Source organism: Ursus americanus, chromosome 29 (genome assembly GCF_024610735.1).
Source record: "Ursus americanus isolate L20-20 chromosome 29, mUrsAme1.1.p, whole genome shotgun sequence".
Classification (NCBI taxonomy): domain Eukaryota; kingdom Metazoa; phylum Chordata; class Mammalia; order Carnivora; family Ursidae; genus Ursus; species Ursus americanus.
Window position 1 is genome coordinate 26,796,550 of NC_142155.1, and position 22,189 is coordinate 26,818,738.

The window sequence follows — 22,189 nt, forward strand, 5'->3', positions numbered from 1 at the left end:
AGTAAATATTTTTGTCAGCAAATGTGGCAGATTAGGGAATTGGGAAATTCTCCTGTAGGCCACAAATAAACAAGTAGAAATGTGTTGTAAAATCTCTCTCCCACTTCACTTCTTCCCTATTGTCTTTGGCTCAAATTCCTTTTTGATTTTCTGTGCCTCCATGACTTGGCCTCAGCAATTCCCATTCCCGTTTGCATCCTAAACTGCACAGACTGACAGAAAGCCCCGGTGTCCCTGCTGTTGTGACTGACATCACCTTGAATCTCTGTCGATGTACCTGACAGTTTGGCGGCATGAGGGTCATTGGTGGGGGGTTTTTGTCTAAATCGAACAACCACATTTTAAGTTGCGTGGTGTGTGAGCTCCAATTAAATGTACGTATCGGATGGTTGTGCGTTGTAGCAGAAAAACAAGTGTGTTGTTGTATAAGCATCTGTTTCTCTTACTGTTTCCATGCTACAAAATACATTTGTTTCTCCAAAGTGGATTAGCTAGTCTAGACATCCTATAAAATGTCAATGCAAGTATGGCTCTTTCGCACAGTGGTCTCAGAAGATGAGAGCTTGTCTGCAGTGTTGGTCTTTCACAGCCAGATCAATACAGTCACACTTTTTTTTTTTTTTGCACTTTGCCAACAGAAAATATCAGAACACAGAATTTCTTTTTGTTTCCTAAGCAGGAAGTAACATATGAACAGAACTCGAGAGGGAAAAAGTTAGCTGATAAATAAATACCCAAGAACTTGGGAAGAAAGTTATTTTTTTTATTACCCACTAAGCCACGATAAGGGTTATTATCATGAGATAATCATTCCTCTGGAGCAATACAAGACAGGGGACACAGCTGACTGCTATCATGCCCATGGGATGTGATTAGCTCATGATAACAGCATCCCCTGGACTCATTGCTATTATGAAATGTCTATTTCCCCCCCATTTTCTATATATAAATAAATGATTTTGGCGGACAGATTCAATTCCCACAAACTGCAAGTTTGCATTAAAATGCTTCAGCTGTGAGATTCACAGATATTAATCTACCCTTTTGGAATGTTGAACAGTCAATCAGAATCCTTCTTCGTCTCAAGCTGTTTTATGATATTATTACAATGTATTTTGCGACGGAATGGCGGGTAAAGCAAGTTTCAGAGAAATAGGCTTGTTTGGGCTCGATTTAGTTGCTTGAGGGAAACCTCTACATAAAATGACTCTGCCTGCTCGCTAAGGCATCCTAACTTTCTCATTATTTTTTTTTCCTGCCTGACTCAATTTCTTTGCTGCGTTTTAGAAGTCTGAAGTTCATTCCTCTAACTAGATTAATAAAAGCAGATTTCTCATTTCATATTTCAGAATTGACAGGGGAAAATACTGCCCTGGTAGTCAGAGTGAAGTCAGAAAATACTAGTTCAGAATTTGGAATTTTAAAATTAATACGATATAGGATTGATTTTGGATTTAGGAATAAATAGGAAGCCTTTGATATAATAATAGACCGATGGGTATGTTTTGTCATGAATTTAAGTGAAGTTTGTAAAAATTATGTAGTATACTTATAAAAATTAAAAAGTCAGTGTCATTCCATTAAGCTAAAGAATTTTGGATAATAATATTACTGGGGTGGAACCATTTGCATGGTTCATTTGTCTGAAAAATAGAAACATAGGGCGCCTGGGTGGCTCAGTCAGCTAAGCGTCTGCCTTCGGCTCAGGTCATGATCCCAGGGGCCTGGGATTGAGCCCCATGTTCCTGTAGGGCTCTCTGCTCAGTGGGGAGTCTGCTTCTCCCTCTGCCTCTGTCCGCCTCTCTGCCTACTTGTGCTCTCTCTCTACCAAAAAAATAAATAAAATCTTGAGAAAAAAGGTAGAAACATAAATTATCATAGAATCCTAAAACAAAATATTCTCGCTATATTAAAAAAAAAGGTCTGCAACACATTTATCAACAATATTACACTGAATTATTTGGTATAGATGACATAAGTATATAACCTAAAAAAGAGAGAGAAAAAGTAACACCTTCCTTTTCTCTAAATGTATTTTATTCTTTGGGGCAGGCAGTGTCTTTTGCATTCAATGTCTTCGCTGTTCTGAATTGTGGAGACTGTGCAGGGAGTCATCATTTAATTAGTAGTATCTTTAATTAAGAAATGCAAAGTCTGCTGCTTATCCCCCTTTTCCTCCCTACCAATGTTGATTTTGCGGTGTTAATGGCCTGAGAAGCTTGCTTCACACATTTGTAGGCCAGAAGAAGGAGGAAGTCATGCACTAACTTATACAGGGTATCTGAGGATGAATAAAATCAGTGAAGGTATTTCTAAGAACACTTAAAAAAAAAAAGAGCATCTGATGAAAAGGCAAATTTTCTTAAAACTCTGGAATTATAAGGTAGCGTTATTAGTGTTATTCTGTGAATTTAAACTGTAAGTGTTATTGATGTTTAATGAGTTATTATACTTGGATTTCTCCTTTTTTTTTTTTAAGAAGTCCTAGGATGAAATTCTGGTACGGCATTCTGAAAAAGGGATTTCCCATTGCCACAGTCAGTTTTATGTGTGAGCTTGAGTCCGCTATAGTTTCCAGTTACTTAGTTAAATAGTGTTTCAGTAACGGTGTTCTGTAAATGTGATTAACATTTATAATCAGTTGACTTTATGAAGAGATTATCCTTGATAATCTGAGTGGCCTGACCCAATCAGTAGAAGGACTCTAAGACCAGAACTGAGATTTCCCTGAGGAAGAAGAAATTCTGCCTGTGGGCTGCAGTGTCAGCTCATACACAAGAGGTTCCAACCCACCCTGCTTGACAGCCTGCCCTATGAATTTTGGACTTGTGTAACTTGTCCTACAAGAATATAGGTCAATTCCTTGCAAAAAAGAAAAAAAGAGAGAGAGAGAGAAAGAAAGAAAGAAAGAAAGAAAGAAAGAAAGAAAGAAAGATCCCTGTACATATATGGATATATATAATATCAGTTCTGTTTGCCTGGTGGAACCCTGACTGATAGATACACCTATAAAAATAGAGCTGATGGATCTCATCTAGTCCAACATATTCTTTCTATTTTGACTGATGTCATAAAACAGCATAGGGAAAGAATGAACCTGATTTGAGGTTAGAAACAAAAGGTATAAGTTAACCCAAATTTCAGTAAAGTAAGCTGAAATTCTAAATAAGTACCATACAAAAATGACTTTATAGGGAATCCAATACTAGAATTCATTTTTACTAGAAGAAACAAGAAGGAGAAAAAATCCTCGACACATACAGATAGAACTATCTAGAACAAAACTTTTTTAACTAAACACATTTTATTTTCATACTCCATCTACATGGCATTGTGTTTCCTTTCTGTGTATTAGGTATTGAACTAGTCTCTGTGGACATATCTCTTATCAAGGAATTCAGAAAAAAACAGACATAAAATGTATCATTTTTAAATGATGTGATAACCACTATCATAAATGTATTAATGAAGCTTAGTTTTGCACAAGGGACAGATTAATTAACTTTCTGTGAGTAATAAGAGAGAGTACAAGATTGAAGATGTCACTGATGTTTTGGTAAAAAAGAGAAAATTAAGCTGGGACATGAAATATAAAAAATGACCGGGGGGTATTGAAGGTATTCTTTAACAAAAAGAAAATTATAATGTTTAATGAATGAATAGTACAGCATGTTGCAGAAATTATACAGAGTTGGCATTGCTGGAATATGGTGGCAAAGAAAATTTGTAGCTAGAGTTGGATCATCAAAAGCCTTGCTTGATGGGCTGGAGTTTGTTTTTATTTTGTAGTCAACAAGGATCCATGAAAAGCTTGGAGCTGGGGATCAGTTAAGAGTTCCAACATATGACTGAAACAACAGATTGTCCTGGAGGGAGTTGAGACAGAAGGTTGGGAAAATAATGTGAGTACCATTAAGAAATCCTAGAGGAAATCATGAGGGTCTGCAGTAGCAATAGAAGTGGGGAGGAGAGGCAGTAGTTTAGTGACGTGGAAGCTATGGGTTGGACCAGGCATGCTGACAGATTGTAATAGCTGATGAAGAAGAAAAAGAATCAAATCTTCGATCTCTGGGTAGAGTAATTGGTTACATCATGTAGGTATTTACCAGAATAAGGAACTTAAGGGAAGGAGCAGGTTCCAAGGGGAAAATGTATAAATTGAGCAGTAAGGGAATGTCATGCACAATCATCTGAATGCTTTCCATGAACATTCACATTTAATACTTCCAAGTAATCTATGAAACAAGGAGCATTGTCTCTCCCATTTTACAGATACAGAAACTGAGCTTTCAAGGGATAAGTTACTTTATAAGAGATCACACAGCAGGTAAGCAGGAGCTAGGATGTGAATTTGAGGTGACTGAGTTGGATATATGAGTCTAGAAGAAGAGTTCTTCAGTAGGGACATAATTATAGCCTCCTGTAGTTGAATCTATCCTAGTTAAGATGAAGGATCCAACTATTACCAGTGGCCAAGGTACTTCTTAGTTGGTGAGCCCTTTTAAAAACTGAAAACATTAGATCCCGAGATTGTTTAGGTCTTTGATGGTACCTCAAAGATACAATGCTATTATTTAAGGAGCACATTAAATCCCAGGTTTGCATAGTTTTATATATCAATTTTTTTACAATGCTATTTGGGTTCTGAGTACTCAATTTCACCTCGAGAGGGAGCTCTATCCCCCCGCACCAGCAAGCAGTGTTCAGGAATGTCCTACAATTCAACTCAATTCTGACACTGTCTACCCAGGGATAGCATCGGATTCCACAGGTAAATGCTCAGTTCCTCAAGACCACTCTCCACTTTGGGGGCCAAATGCAAGCTCAGACTGTGCTTCTGACAGTTGGTTATAAATCAGAGGTTCCAACAATCCCCTCCTTGGGTTTGATTAGGTTGCTAGAGTGGCTCACAGAACTCAGGAAACCTGTTTACTCACTGGATTACTGGTTTATTTAAAAGCATATAACTAAGGAATAGCCAGATGGAAGAGATGCACAGGGCAAGGGATGGGATGGGCGTGGAGCTTCTCCAGCTCCCCCAGCACTTCCACATGTTCCCCACCAAGAAACTTTCCAAAACCCATCCTTTTTGGGTTTTTGTGAGGGCTTCGTTACATAGGCATGATTGATTAAATCACTGGCTAGTGGCAACTGAATTCAATCTTCACCCTCCACCTTCTCCCCAGGGATCCAGTGGGGTTGAAAGCCCCAAACCTCCAATAACATACTGGCTCCACTGGCAACCAACTCCCATCATTAGGTGCTTTACAAATGTCACCTCATTGACCCAACAAAAGATACCTTATCTCTCTCGTCACTCAGGAAATTCCAGAGAGCTCTGTGCCAGAAATGGGGACAAACACCAAATATATATATCTTATTATAAATTACAATATCACAAGGGCCTTGCCTCAGTGTGGTTGTGTAGTGTCGAGTGGGGTGTTACAAAGGATGTCAGAACAATTTGGTTTCATTTTTCAATGATATATTTGTTAAATTGATAGATATACTCAAGGATAATTTTGGTTATTCAATTTTCTTTTCTACCTTTCATTCTCATCTTTGAAGCTCTTTTGGGAGTTGTGCAAAATAATTTTTGTGCCTTATGATCAAAGATCATAGAGACCACATCAAAACAGTGAGGTAGAAAAGGCTGGTTAAAATAGTTGGGCAATAGAAGAAATGTTAAATGCCATCTCCTTACCCTATAAAATAGGAACTGGCTGCTTTTTTTTTTTTTTTCTTTTGAAGACTTGGATTTGAGGACCTTTCAGAGCATGTGAGGGTTTGTGAAAGCAGAGGAATATATGGAAAGCTTGGTTAAATAATGTAAAGTATTTGATTATATACAACAGGTGCCAAAAGCAGCCTCTAATTATAGTTCCAGAATAAATTCTAGAGGTCCTCTAGTCCCACTGCCTGACTTGAAGAATGTGAAATACTAATAACTGAGGAGTTAATGGGCACAGAATCGGTTTTTAAAAATCTGTAAGGGAAATTATTGAACAATGTTTTCACGTTGTCCGGCATGGCTTTATCTGTAAGGTTTTACAGCTTGCCTAAAATATTCCGATGGTGTGTATGCCAAGGGTGGAACCAAATGTGAACATCAATATTTATGTCTAGATGGACAAATGTAACATGTGGTAATTAGAGCAAAACAGTCCGAGAGTAGGTGTAGGCTTTGAAGGTCAATAATGTGTAAACAAAGCTGATAAATAGAAAACATGCATCCACGATGTGGCCACATAGCAGACAGCTGAGAACTAGAAAAGGTAACACTTCATCCTCTACCTTCTCTTATTTGTAATTAAATTTTCTGTGTCGTTAAATTAGTCCATCCCCTCCCAGATCTGCTGGTGGATAATTGAACTAGATGGATCAAATGTTATATCTAACAGTATGTGGAAACTGACTTACAATGAAAAGAGCAAGCACTTACATTCATAATTCAACATAAAAATATTCCTACTTGCCATCCTTACTCTGCCCTCAAATTCTGATCATCAGTATTAGAAAGTGGAGATTAGAAAATGATCCTGGAATATCTGAATGAGTCTGAATTCCTGTGTAGGTACAGCTGTCATCTTGAAAACGTGTTAACCTCATTAGCCTGAAAAAAGAATAGGGTGAATATAATAAGAATTTATTACTATGCTGAAAATAAATTTATCATGCCCTCCCTTTACTTTTGATGTCTTTTCCTCCTTATTTCAAAGAATGTGCCTCAGCAAATTTTCACTAGACACCATCTCTATAAAACAAAACATCCACATCAGTAAGATTGAGCAACAATGCATTTTGTTGCATAGTGTTCTCACTTTGGGAGATTCAGAATGCATATTAGTATATTAAAAAAACTAAGACATGCTATAATAACACAAATGGGTTAATTTCATTTAATTTGGGGCTTCCTAAACTTAGTTGAATACAGAATGCCATACCCATCCTCATTTCCTTCCAACACCAACCTCATCATCACAATTAATACCAGCAAATTGGTATTTCTAAGAATCTCTTCGGAAAAATCTAGTGTTAGCCTAGATTGCTGATGCAATTAGAGTGCGGGGTCAGCTTTCTTTTTCTGTAAAAGGCCAGATAGTAAATATTTTAGGATTTGTTGACCACACATGGTCAGTGTGGCATATTCTTTATTTTTTTTTAGAACACTTTAAAAAAGTAAAAACTATTTTTGGCTTGAAGACTGTACAAAGGCAGGAAACCAGTCATGTTTGGCCCTTGAGCCATTGCTTGTTCATCCTTGAATTAGAGAATACAATTTTTAAAAAAAAAAAAAAAGATGACTAAGAAGAGGAATGTAGCATCCATTAGTAAAGAATCAAAACACATGTGGGCAGGTGACAAATGGAATCTTAACCTAATAGTCATAAATATTGACACACGGAATAGTAGACATAAGCAACAAATGCTTTTAGTTCATCATTATGAGATTAGGAACTAGGTGTAGATACATATTGAACTAAAAATTATGAAAAGTGTGTTGATTAGAGATATCCAAATATCAAACTTTTTTAAAGATTTTTTTTATTATTATTTGAGAGATAGTGAGAGAGAAAGAGAGAGAGAACAAGCAGAAGAAGGATAGAGGGAGAGCAGACTTCCTGCTGAGCAGGGAGACCGATGTGGAACTCAATTCCAAGACCCTGGGATCATGACCTAAGCCAAAGGCAGACGCCTAACTGACTGAGCCACTCAGGCGCCTTCAAACATCAATTTTTAAGAAGACTTAATTAGAGTGTCCTATGATTCTTAGATTTTTTTAAAAGATTTCCTCACCTCTTGGAGTGAAGTCAAGGGTGTATACCAGTTCTTCCCACTCTTACAGTTCATATATAAGAAAATTAGGGTTAGTATGCAATTTGGTCTAACTCCTTAGAGCAAATTAGGAGCAACGGAAGTTTTTCTTTCTAAGTCTAAAGTCATAATTTCTAATTTTGAGTGGGTTATCATTCAGGGAAAAATATACTAAGTATATCTGAAGGATAAAATGAGCACCGAGAAAAATGAGTGTGCGCTAATGGATGTCCATTTTTCATGCATTTGCTAATTCAGAAAGCAAATATTTAAATCCTCTGCATTTAAATTTGTTTCCAATAGGTTTACAATAGTAAGGTTTGTAGAAAAATCTAAACTTTCAATTATTGAGAATCTTTCACCACTAAAATGAAGTGGTAAATTAGAGGGAATGTATTTACGATAAAAGATAAGCAGAAAAAGGAAATTATAAAACAGGATATATATACCCTGTATTTGTAGATATGTATTCATACATGTATGTGTATGTGTGAAGATCCCTGTGTATACATATCTATATGTAAATATAGATATCTACATCTATATGTTGATATATTCCTATGCCAATCATGTGAAAAGATTTGGAAGCAAATATAAAAGTGGTTAACTGTAGCTTATGGCATCATTGTAAATTTTCTATTTTTCACATATTTTTTGCAACATATCTATTGATTTCTTTTATAAAAGCAATACCTGCTGGTGCTTTTAGATTGCTTGTTTTTAAGATCTATTCCCTCAAGGAGGTTACATTCATTATATTTTGGGGCTTTTATCTAGACGGTCCCCAAATAGACTGGATGTAAAGTAGAAATTGCAGTCCATTATTTGAAAAACGTACTGCAAAATATCCGGGTGAAAATGAAGCACTTCCAGCAACACCGAAGAGCGAGTTGCTCTTTCGTTCTTCAGATGATGGTGTGGCCCTGTGCCTTTCACGTGTGTCGAGATCATGAAGTTGGCGGAGTGAGGTGTTACACACGCCCTCGTTTTATGACTATGGTAATTCACACCTCCCTGGGCTTGGCCAGATGGGGATGCCTTTGTTAATTTAACCAAAGATCTCTATTACATTCATTTTTCCTCCTTTTGTGGCTCAAGCAGATAGCTTCACTGAGCTACCCGGGATGCTGCCTGGATCCCACTCCTCCAGCACACTGAGAGATGTCAGCCAGTTAGGCACAGATCAGCCTGTGGAAGATGCTCTACCATTCTTTCTGATGTCCTTGCTTTAGGACTGGCAGTGCCTAGCCTGAATTTCACCTGCCATCTGACTGCCTGATTACCTTCAGCTTCTTCCTTCTAGGTACAGCTTACTTGTCAATGAAGATGTGTCCACATTGCTGTTGAGGAGAAAAAGAGTTTAAAGAAAACACACACACACACACACACACACACACACACACACATACACACACACACAGAGTTTATTTGTCTTCTAAGGATTTAAAACTCAGCAATCCCATAGAGCAGAATGTGGCCCTCTGTGGATAGCTCGGGTTTTTGTGCCTGAAGGACTCCCCCTCCTTACACCTGTCTTGACAGATTGGGGCCCTGGAACAATAGCGCTTAGTCACACACTAACCAGCAGGGGGAAAGTCTGTGCCTTTTATTAGAGCCTACCTACTGGCTTAGTGTTTGGAATTCACTTCTACCTATAAATCAACATCAGAGCATACAACCCAGCGTGTTCAAGAGCTTTGTTTAAACATCAAAGGAAGAACACAGACAAGCACTATGATAGAAATATAACTAATCACTTGCAAATACATCTTTCCTGTCAGTAGGAGCTTAACCTTTCTGTTTAATGTGACTGGGGAAAAGTGCACTTATTTTCATTCTATCTGTTTTATTTAAAGAGATATAGAATTTTGCTACATATAAAAAGATGATATTTGTTCTTAGTGTAGCAGAGTGTAAGCATTCTAGAAGTGTTCGGTGGAAGGGAGCAAGAAACTAAATTCTGTGGAAACGTAAAAGCTTGTTTTTCACCTAATGAAGGACAAACGACTCCCATGAATCTATAGACCTGCTAAGAAACACTAACTTGTGATCAAGTAGCACTAAGGAAAAAAAAATAAAGGCTGATGAAAACAAGATTCGTTTTTAAAATGGGGAGGAACAGATCTTTGTTTGTTTGTTGCCTGGCCATGAATGCAATTTGATGCTTTGTGGTACATTGATTGGGATCAATTTAACTTCATCCTCTGCTCCTGGCTTTATCTGTTCATGAGGGGCCTAGGAAGGATTTATGTGAGGTGCTCAGAAAATCCTAGAATCTATAAACCATTCCTTTAATTTGAATGCTACAGATTACGGATGAAAGTTTGGTCACCTGCGTGGATCAGCAGGATTATAGACATCAAAGCAAGTAAAAATAAAAAAAGACAAGCAAAGAAACAACAAACAAAAGAACTCCATCGTTGAAACTGAAGCCAGTGTCCAGGGGGTTGGAAGGTTTGGCTGGCAATACAGCATTCCAGAATGGAGGAGTTTTGCTCGGGTGCTGTCCCTGTTTCTAAATCTGGGATAAATCAGGGAGGCACGAGGTCTCAGAGTCAGTGTCTCTGAAAAGGGAATCTTGTATTCCTTGGCATTTGATATATCTGTATGGTATTGGGAATCTTGATCTTCAAATGTTTCTGGGGAATACAAATGTTCTTAGGGAGGTCGAAGCAATGAGAGCCTTTTTGTCCGTAAAGTTCTTATATATGTCTGTAAATATGTGTGGCTCTGTTTGTGTAGCTGAGAGACTGCTTACTCTAGTGATGTTCGGACTGATGTTAGCCTTACAGTGCAGTGAAAGGAGCAGAAATGTTGAGTTTGGCACAAAGCGAAGCAAGAATCCGGGACTCGCAGCTATCCGTTGTAAAATCTTGGGCAACAATAACACTTTTAGGGTTGCTAGGAAAATGAAATGGACTTTCATATAGACAGTTCCACCTGCACATATAACAGTCCTATGAATCATAGCCCTTATTAGCAGCACTAGCATTATTCTTTTTGAAGATTTTATTTATTTATTTGAGAGAGAGAGATAGCGAGAGAGAGCACAAGTGGGGAGGAGAGGGAGAAGCGGGATCCTGCCGAGCAGGGGACCCTGAGATCGTGACTGGTGCCCGAAAGCAGACACTTAACCGACTGAGCCACCCCGGCGCCCCCAGCACTGGCATTATTATCATTATCGAAAAACAACATGAGATTAGTACTTCTATTGCCAAAAATCTGGATGACGAAAAAGAAAATTTCCAGAACAGGACCGTTTTCTTTTTTCTGATACCGAAGGGAGAGTTTTAAGAAGAGTAGTCCCTGGTCAAACAAGTTTGAGGTTCCACGTATGCCCGAGGTCCGGACCCACCTTGCACTGTCCTGTCATTCCAAACAGACCAACTGTTGTAAATAGAGCCTGGAGATGGCCTCTCCTCACGTACTCCCTCCACCCTCCTGTTTTTATACCTTAGAAAATGTACTCTGTGGAGACTTGGCCACTATATGTGGGTGTATTCACATACATCAACGTTAATAGCCACTTTCCACTGTCAAATGCTAATCCATAGCGCCAATGAATCTTCATTAGAAGAAAATGTAGCTGTTGTGCCCATTTAAGTAAGGCATTTCCAACAGCATCACAGAATTATCGCACTATTAAAATGCTAATGCACAGTGTTTTGAGAGATTGTAAGATCCTTGAGGGCAAGAATTTGTTCTGTCCTTAGGTTACGTACTGCACAGAGGAGACTGGAACACTTAATGATTTTGTTCTTAACAACAAGCTAATTCTTTTTGTTCTAAGAAAAATTTAAGGGTTGAAAATAACTTCCCGAGGCATCCTTCTCAGAAGGAGAAAATGGATTGGCAATTTTCAGAAATCAGGTCTGCAGGATCTTAAGACCATTACAAAGTTCGGTGACATTTAGTTCAGAGTTTCTCAAGAAAATGGAAAATGGACAAGTCTCAGAGAATGCCCTTTGTACCAGTGCTCTGGAGAGGAGGGGAGGCAAGCCCCTTGCTACATTCTTGTGCCCTGAGCAAACTTCCTCTCGCTTAGTCTCCTGAGAACTCCTTCTCTTTCCGGGTCTTCTTTCTTTATATTTGGGTCCACGGCTTTAGGATCCAGGCGGGTTTCACTTGTAGGTATAGCATAGATAGATGAAAGTCACCGCTCTGGAGCTCACAAACTGGTGACAAGAGTTAACGGGAGGGGTGTTACTTGGAATGGGCAGTGGTGGGTGGACGATAATCAAATGTCTGTTAATAATAGCTATTCTAACGTTCTAGGTATTGGAGACTGCAGGTAGGGGCCAGGGTAGGGGAGGTGAATGGAGGTTCAGAATAGAGTTTGAGAAGAACAGGTGAGGATTATCAATATACTAAAGCAATAATTACTAAAGATTCCTTTATTTCCACTCAACCTATAACAAGATGCAAAAAGCACCAAATGAGATATTCTGATTCAGACTCTAAGAAGAAACTGGACATTTCCCTGGGTATTTTTCTTCTGCTCAGATTCTGGTTGTTAAACGCTTGTATATTTTAAAATGTATGTTAAAGCATTTTGTAAAAAAGATGTCCTAGTAAATTTATTAATGGCCTTTGACTATGCACCAAAAATACCTTTAAAAAAATCAGTTTCCTCAATTGTATTTATTTCACCCCTGGTTTCGTGTGCAGTTATACTAAGCTCCTGTGGTTATTAAATTGCTTCATATAAAATAGAGACCACATGTTAACTACCAGAGCAACAGCTCCTATTGGGTATCTCTGTGTCCTAGGAAGAAGTTGAAGCAATGTGGGAGTGAACCAAAATGCTCAAATCACACTTAACACATAGAATCTAATCTTCTCCCTCTTGGAAACATTGTTACTTTTGAGTAATAGATGTTGGGAAACCTTTTTCTGCTGCCTCTTTCTTAAGTTCCATACAGGTGCTCATCCAGACATGTGCGAAGTTGCTGTTCCAGGCCTACGTTACCTTGGCAAAAGCCAAATGACTCAAAAGAAACAGGGGAAAGGCTGCCCTGAGGTCTGCTTTGCCCAGGCAGAAGAATCTACAAATAAATTCACTCATGTGTGATCATGGATCCTATAGCATATTCTTAAGCCAGTGTCCATTGCTGTCTTGGGAGGGAGAACAATTATGGGAAATTATCTTTACGAATCTTGCACTGGAGGGGTTTGCCTGGTTGTGGTCTCTTCACCGAGTGGTTCATCGTGAGGTTGTCCACACCTCCTCAGTCTGGCCATCAGGAAGGGGGAAGCTCTATGAGGTATTTCTCAACCTCTCAAAAACGCACACTGAGCTCAGTCGGAGGTTGTGGCAGTTCTTCTGTAAGTGGATGCTACCTGATTTCCACTTTTCTCCTTTTCTTCATTTTCCACATTCTAAGTCCTTTAGGCTGTCTTAAAGTTTCCAATGTCTGGTGCCTTCAATCCTCTCCCTTGTGGAACTCCAGACATCCCAATATGAGAAAGCAATCCTGACCTTTGGCCTGTCCTTCATGCCTTGGAAAACTAATGGTAGTTCTCCTTTTCTCATGGTTTACTGGCCTTGAAATGTGGGTAGGGGATTCTTGTCCTAACAGTGGCAGCAAGAATTAAACTTTATTCTAGTTCAACTCACCCAATGGTTATAGGCAGTTTCTTCTTAAGTTACCCATAAGCCAGCACAGCTCAACAGAGTGGATATTATTTTCTACTGGGACGATATAGTCCAATGCTATTTAAAGGACATTATTTTGTTTCTATATTTTACAAATAATTAATTCTGAATTTATTGTACTAAGGAGATCTGACTTGTTCTAAAGCCTATTTTTATAATGATATGCATCATGTTACCAACGACTAGCTCTGCCTGACTCATCTGAGGCAGATGATTCTGAGCCTAAGTATATTCTTTGTATTTTCCAAATCTGTCCTGTAGTGTAAGCAGGGAGGTGATGTGTTTCCTGAACATACAAACTCCTCTTCAAATTGGCTTATGAGAAAGTGCAGCAGAAGCCATTTGAGAGGGTGTCTGAGTGGTTCAGTCAGTTAAGCGTCTGCCTTTGGCTCAGGGATCCTGGGATTCCAGGGTCCTGGGATCGAGTCCCATGTCAGGCTCCCTGTTCAGTGGGGAGTCTGCTTCTCCCTCTGCCTGCCACACCCTCTTATGCTCTCAAATTAAGAAATAAAATCTTAAAAAAAAAAAGAAAGCATTTGAGAGGCATGAGAAAGACCCTCAGTAATCATGTCTACAATTCCTGCCATATAACCTCTTTCCTGTGCAATGCGGCTGGACTATGGGGAGATGTGTGACTTGAGTCACCATCAGCTAAAAGCACTCAGGAACTATGTCTCAGTCAGCTAGACCAACAGAGAGAGAAAAAAAAAAAAAAGGTTTGATAGTCACATATGGGGCCTTGAAACACCAGTGCAAACTTTTCCTCCCAACCTCATAATCTGGACCGAACTATCCAAAATTATTAAGACTTCCCTTTAGCATCTGTTCTTGCTCTGCTTCTTGAATTGAATATTTAAGACTGTTTTCTCTAAGACATTGTTGCCTTGCCTAGATTCCCCTTCTTAGGTCCCAGCAACTATAAGGTTCTTGGTCTCTTACTCTGGCAAGTTTATGTGTTACTCATGGGAATTCGAAGGAACTAGGGTACAGGCCAATTATTTCTATTGGACAGTAATAGATCAGATATGTGAGGTTATAAAATCAATGAACTAGTCACTACTTCAACTACTTTAAAATTTCATTGTTTCTGGGGCCCTGGGTGGCTCAGTCAGTTAAGTGTTGAACTCTTGGTTTCAGCTCAGGTCATGATCTCAGGGTTGTGAGATTGAGCCCCACCTTGGGCTGCATGCTTACGATTCTCTCTCCCTCTGTCCCTTCCACCTCCCTCTCTAAAAAATAGAAATAAAAAAATATATAAAATTTCATCATTTCTTACCTATTTCTTATAGTAATTGTCATTTGGGGGTCCCCACAAAATGTTGACATCCATAAAGAACTATTTGAATTTAGTCATCTGTTTATAGCTCACAGGGCTTCAGTCTACTAATGGTTTAAGCCAGGGTCAGCTACTCTGGATCTCATTGATACACAACTCACAGAAATCAGCAAGAATCTCTAATTTTTTCTCTTTAATGATTTAGGATTTTATCCCATTTTGTCAGGAGGACAAATTAATAAAATTAAAGAAAGGAAGCAGAAAAAAGGGGTCATATTGTGCAAATATAGGGTGCATCCCTTCTTTACCTACTAGGGTCATGAGCCAATGGAAAGTAAAGTTGTAATGTCAATGTATGTTCGTTGTAATTCTACCACTTACTTAGTTCTGTGCCTCTAGCGAAACCACCCTATATCATGGTGACTGTTTTTCTCCTTTGGAGTGAGGATAGCAAAAATCTACATTTTAGAGGCAAGCTGACAATTGTGAAGTTTTTTAAAAAGTGGCATATGCTTTCGAACTAGATCTCTGTTTCCTGAAGTTTGAGTTTCTCACCAAGATGAAAAAATAAATCCAACCTTTTGGAGAAGGAGAGTATCTGTTTTATAGAATATTAAACTTCAAAGGGGAAGTACATGAGCTATGATAGCAGCAGGTGGCACATGTCTATTTTCGTAGGTCTGAAAATGGCTCATTAGGCAGAGTACTTGGTGGAGGTGAGTATATTGAGGAGCTGAAGTTGAACACATGTGGGTAACAGACCTCCTCCAATCCTTCTTCATTCAGGTAACTTACATAAGTTTTTTAGGTTATTGCTTATATAACTAGTTCACCCCTTGCTTCCCCAACAGATATTTTGATGGATAAAGCTAATTTGGTAATATATTAATCTTTCATATATAAGAGCGTATTACTAAACAATATGTATTTGATACCAATATTTGACGATATAATCCTCACAATATTCAAATTGTTTCACGAGCCTCTGTCATGAGACCAAGTGGAAACCCTTTTTGTCACCACAGATGAGAATTTTCATCTTCTGGCATTTGACAGATCCATCCCGAAAAATACGTCTCTCAAGATGTTGTTTTATGTAGAAGATATAATAGGATCTGTGAATTTTTCAGGGGCTAATGAACGTATAAAGGACATAGCAAAATAGCTTACACAACTCCAAAATATAAACAGAAATTGCAAAATTATAATTAATTTATGTTTAGCTAAATGTTTTCTAAATGTACTATTATACCAACTAGTCAACTGTAACTTAACTCATACCATTATACACGCATGTACTTGGTTTCTCGAATGTGGAACGTAAGTACATTTTAATATCTGATGTGGGCCTGTATTAGTGAGAGGGTTTAGGGCAAAGGAAGATCTTAAAGTGGTCCTATCTATAAAATCCCATTTATTGAGGGGGGCAGTTTTTATTTAAGGAGAGAAAGTCACATCAGTTTAGCTTTCCTACCTTCTAAAGCTGTTTGATAAAGAACTATTTTAAGTTCTTAAGTTTTCTTTATTATTTTGACTTTACCTTTTCATCACCAGAGCAAGCCCGCCTGGCACAGAGTCCAATCCCATTAGCATTAGGTACCACTGCTGTCTAATTACACTACGGACTTTCAAGTTTGCAGACTGTCACTTCTCTAAGCATATTCCTTTTCTTCTTCCACTTCTGTTTTGGAAAGTATTAAACAAAATGCATCTCCTCCTAGTGGCAGCACAAGGGAAATCACACATTCATGGTATTATACTACTGTGACAGAATGTCATTTCAATTGCCTTATTAACCATATGAAAAAATATATCACAACAGTGAGAAAACTTCTCAGTTATCTATATCTTCCCCCTTAGGCTATTGTCATGAGCCACTGGCATACTAAGGAGAGTGTACTAATTCAGTTGTCAGCTGCCTCACCTATTAAAAAGGGGGAAAATATCAGCAACAAAATTGAAACCCATAATAAGGGTGCTGAAGAGGTCTGCATAGCTCTGTCCACTTGTAGTCCTGAATTAAACACTCTCTCAGAAATGTGCTATTTGAACTGTCAAAGAGCAACGCTGCTGTCACCCACATCTGGCTCCGTAATGAAGCATTAAACCGTGTTGTGAAAGCAGCTTCCCCTGGCTGCATTTGGGGAACATGAGACTGGACGCTCATGCTTGAAGTTTTCAAGTGGAGTGTAATATCATTTACCTCATGTTCTTTTTATAAGAACAGGGACCTCATAAGAAAAGTGTGAAAGTATACAGGTCTGGAAGTCAGATCAGGGGTCTTAGGGAAGCCAAAAAACCCCCACAAAAACAAAAACCCAACAGATTTGATGAGACCTGAATCAGATGACAAGTAGAAAATTCAAATTTGTTAGCTTTTGATCAGATTTCTGGAGATGTACTGAATTTGTGAGAACTTATTTCTGAAAGCCCTTGCTTTATCACTCTAGGAAAATTCTAAGAGTTTATTAAGTGATGTCCTAAGTATACATTGGCTTTATAAATCACCGAATATGGGAGGAAGAGGTGTGACAACTGATGTCCTAAATATGTGTCAGACCTACTTTCTTCACAAACTATTAAAGCCACACTCTGTATAGAATACATATGACTTTTAAGCCTTAGTGATATATATATAATATATAATATATATAACAATATCTTGTTATATATATAACAATATTTTATATGATAAAACATATAAGCCTTAGTGATATGTATATATACTTTATATATTGTATATAACATATATTATAAATATAACAATATTTTGTTATATATATATAACAATATAACAATATTTTATATGATAAAACATGAAGCTACTAAAAGAAGGACATTATACTATTCACAGTAATGCTTTAACTCACACAATGACAATGAGGTCAAGTATGAATTAATATAGCTTACCTTTTACAGAAGAGTAAAATAGGGCCCAGAGTGAATATTCCTCATCTGCAGTCATATACTTAATAAGTATCAGCAGACAATTTGGATCCAGGACTGACTTTGGAATCCTTGGGTTTTCCTCTGTACTACACTGGAGAGGAAATCAGTGTAAGGAGTTTTGCCCTTGAATCCATGTAAAGAATCAGAGATTGGCAAATCAAGTGCATTTGCACGTGTAACTTAAAATCTCTTAATAATATTAAATTACTCATATTTATTATGGGATATTGGAAACAAAAAGTCTTCCCTTTCCTTTCTTTTAAGAATTTTCAATCACTTAGCTGTAAATATTAACTCTATGTATTTGTTACCATTTTTTTTAATTTCACAGAGATTCTTTTTTTTTTTTTTTAAGATTTTATTTATTTATTTAACACAGATAGAGACAGCCAGCAAGAGAGGGAACACAAGCAGGGGGAGTGGGAGAGGAAGAAGCAGGCTCATAGCGGAGGAGCCTGATGTGGGGCTCGATCCCAGAAGGCCGGGATCATGCCCTGAGCCGAAGGCAGACGCTTAACCGCTGTGCCACCCAGGCGCCCCTAATTTCACAGAGATTCTTAAATGATGCTAGTTGAGAAAACATGCCAAAGCTGCTTAACAACTTCTATAGAGCCTTCAAAACTTATTTTCTTAATCAATATGGGGAAAATATCATTGAATGCTCTGAAAGTATGCAGTAGAGAACATAAAATGTGCAGTATTTCATACCTGCAACGTTTTTTCATGTATTTCCTGTGGGGAGTTTTACCCTAGAATGTATCTCGAGGGCCTTGGCATTCGCCACATGCCATGCCACTACTTCATAAGGCATTCTTTGTCTCCTGCTGTTTTACACCTTCCCTCTGTTCTTAAGTTTAAGGAAAAAAAAAAAAAGAAATGTGATTGGCTCAGCTTGTCAGAACCCACGGTAGGGGACCATGGGAAGCCTATGGATTGGCTGCCCTTGAGTCAGATACACATCCCTTATCCAATCAATTGTACCAAGGGGCGGGGCTTGTGGGTGGGCCTATTCGTTCAAAATGGGGTGTGAGTAAACTGGAGCGTGAGAAGCTGTGAATGGTTTGATAAGCCGTGAAAAGAATCTTCATATTAATTCTTTGGTGGCAATGAGACACTGAACCCTTTATTATGTCAGCATATCAAAATTATGTTTTAGGAGTACTCCCTACAGTGCAAATCCTGGCACATGGTCCTAATAGAGTAAATGATTTTTGCTGGATCCTTATCTCTAGGAATATCAATAGATAAAAAAACGTCTATGAGAAGTTGAAGAATGGAATAGAGAAAACCTTGGTCTCTGGAGTCCTGTAGGTCTAGATTTGGATACTTTGCCTGCCACTTACATGGATGAGTTTCCTAAGTGTTTAATGTCTCAGTTTCCTCACCCTTAAAATTATAAAACACAGCCCTTCATGAAGTTTCTGTGAAGATATATAAAAATATGCAAAGTAATGCTTGTGAAGTACTTATTACTATTGAGAAGGACATTAGAAAATAGAGTTTCTGGGGCATTCTGATTCTTCTACCTTCAGAAAAATACAAATTGCAGTAATTATAAATTTTAATTACATAATTGATTTCAACTTTAAATATTCGTGATAATTCTGTAAGGAAACAAGATTAGATACTGTTTAATTCCCGTTTTGCTATTATTTGCTGATCTAGAGCAAGTCTCCTCTGAGTCCTAGTTTCCTTGTCTAAAAAATAGTGATGAAAGAGATTATCTTTAACGAATATTGTGAAAGTAAAAATAAAGTATGAAAAACATCTAATATTCTAAGCTCAAAACACTTAAAAAGTCCCTTGCAGCACATAGGCTAACTAATCTAGGGTCTCCCTGAAAAGTTTCTTAATTCCATCTCCCAGATACATTACCAATCCTTTATTCTGCATTCTCTTCTTGCTTTCCCAGAAAGTTCATAATGACTCTCCTGGAGCCCTGAATAAAGGGAGACGGTGTGAGTGTGGGAGTGTGTGTATGCGTGCGTGTGTGTTTGTATGTGTGTGTAAGAGGTGGTCAGTCCTCACAGATCATTCAGTCTCCTGAGTGGATATCCTCAGTATCACTGCTTGCCACCTTGGAGAGCATAACAAGAATCATCCCCTGGCTTCCCTTTCAAGCAGAGTGGGTGACATGCCCTCGTCAAGAACTTGCACTCTCTTGTGTCTGATCTAGAGTTTAATGTGCTGAGGTTTGAACAGGTTAATAATTAAGGTATTCGGGAGGTGATTAAAAAAAAAAAACGTAGTAGAGTTCATATGTAAAGTACAAACTTGGAGCTTGATGGTGATGTAGGGGTTACTAGGTCAAGAAAGCAAGAAAGGAGATAGTGATTCTACATATGGGGCTTTAGACAAAGTGGCTTCTGTTGCAGTGGGATTTTGTGTCCCCACCCTGTGGGCATGTTGCCGTTTCACATTCTGTGGTTTAATAGCTCAGGTTATAGCATCGTGTCCCATTGGTACTTCTGTTTGCTGAGTTTTGTATGCTTTACCCAGTGCGGGAACAACTGTTTTGTTTTCCACTCCTTGGGTACATCTTCATTTCTGATCTGCTCTTCTCTGACATGATGCTTTGCTCCTGTATTCCATTCGATTTAGGAAATTTTATAGTTTCCACGGTCACCAGCCACCTTCCTACTATGGTAGTCTTAGTAGGAAGCATCCTGGTCCTACTTTCTCATATTGTGTCTGTGATACACAGTTGCCTAAGAGAGCAATGCTAATATTATCTAACCCATCACGTTATCATTTGAATTGGTGGCCAGTCTGAGTCAAAGTTTCTCAAAGTGTGACCCACTGGCTGACCAGAAGCCTTGGTGTCACCTGAAGATGTTGAATCAGAAACTTGGGGTGGGACACGGTGATCTATATTTTAATAGGCTCTCCAGGTGATTCTGATACACATTACAGTTGGACTTTAACTGGTTTAGGCTATGGATTAAGAGGCAGTCACTCTGTAGCATGAGTTGAAAGATCTATCCACTGGCTTTGATGCCTTCCTTTCCAGAACCCACTCGTTATAGTTCTCTTCTTTTTGCTAAAGGCTTCTGCCTGGAAAAATTAAGTTATCTTGGGAAAGAATAATAGATTAAGCTGACAGTAATTTATAATTCTGTATGAATTTGTTTATATTATCTTTTTCTCACAACAGCTTTGGTAGTAGCTAATTTGAAAAACATCAGTTGAAGGAGGAGATAATTTAAAACAGCCATGCTTTTCTTTCCCTCAACAGTTCTATACATTTCTCAGTGCTCATCAACGTAAGTGAACTCTTTCGCCACATGTCTTTTATGTCAATGAAATTTGTCATATCATTGACTTTTTAACTTCAATAGCTTAAAATTTAGAAACCTAACTCATAGAATCTTATATTACAGTAACTTTAAATTTATTTGAATTTACGTATATGGATTTTTATGTGAAGACACTATGTAATTGTACTTACTAAAGTCTCCAGTCCAGAGAAGCACTAGTTACAGTTTAGGAAAGCAGAAACCACTGGTATTATTTCTGAGAGATTTTATCAGATAGAAATAACCAATGGGTACAACTAACTATCACTAAAGTTTTATTATATTAGAGATCCTCAGTTTAGGTTGACTGACAGTCCATATTTTGGAAATGTTTTGGAGGAAATCATATAGGAAAATCAAGTATTAGGTAGGTTTTAACACAAATGTATTCAGAAATTGAACCAAGAGTTCTACTTCCTAAGGTAAGAGAAGACAGAGTGTTAGGGTTGAAAGCTCAGTGTAGGTGATCAGCTCTGCTGATAATGCTGTGATGACCTTGGTGACATCGGTTAGATCTCTGGACCTTAGACATATCGCCTGAAATGAAGAATTGGACTAAATGATCTCAAAATGCTCTTCTATGTCAATAATTCTATTAATGACTACCATTTAGTCTTAGAAGAGGTTGAAAACAACTTATATAGAGGAAAGCTAAGTAGAAAACCGCAGAACTGGGATTCAGTCTAGGTGTTTGATCACAAAGACAGCCCATTTAGCCCATCTGTGACTTAGGCTTGTGTTTTTCTTCTCATACTTGAATGAAAGTATTGTTGACTGTGCAAAATTGTGTAACACTTATACCTCTCAATACAGTCACATTTCATGGACCTAGCTTGAGAAGCTGAGGGGATTCTATAACCTATCAATTTATTTTAATATTTGCTTATCAAGGACACTTGAATAAATATTCAGGATGCATTTCAACTTAACAGAAATAATTTTCAGTTAATGTTCCTTGTATTTTACGTTGCTTATTAAAAAATTTTTAAAGTATATATATATTTTAAAGTATATGTATATATATTTTAAAGTATATATGGGTGTGTGTGTATATTATATGTATATATATACATATACATTTCTTTTAAAGTAATCTCTATACCCAACGTGAGACTTGAACTCACAACCCTGGGATCAAGAGTCACATGCTCTTCCATCTGAGCCAGCCAGGCACTCCTTATATTTTACTTTGCTTTT

The 22,189-nt window shown here is 37.9% G+C and overlaps 1 protein-coding gene across 1 annotated transcript in view; it reads left to right on the forward strand.

The window, feature by feature from the left end:
* Positions 1-1,125: 1,125 nt before the first annotated feature.
* The window catches only part of LOC123797371 (beta-defensin 112-like), a 115,997-nt gene continuing 94,933 nt past the window's right edge, over positions 1,126-22,189 (forward strand). The window contains exons 1-2 of the mRNA XM_087856933.1: positions 1,126-1,132; positions 10,558-10,680. Of these exons, the coding sequence (XP_087713059.1) occupies positions 1,126-1,132; positions 10,558-10,680 (130 nt within the window). The remainder of the gene's footprint in view (positions 1,133-10,557; positions 10,681-22,189) is intronic.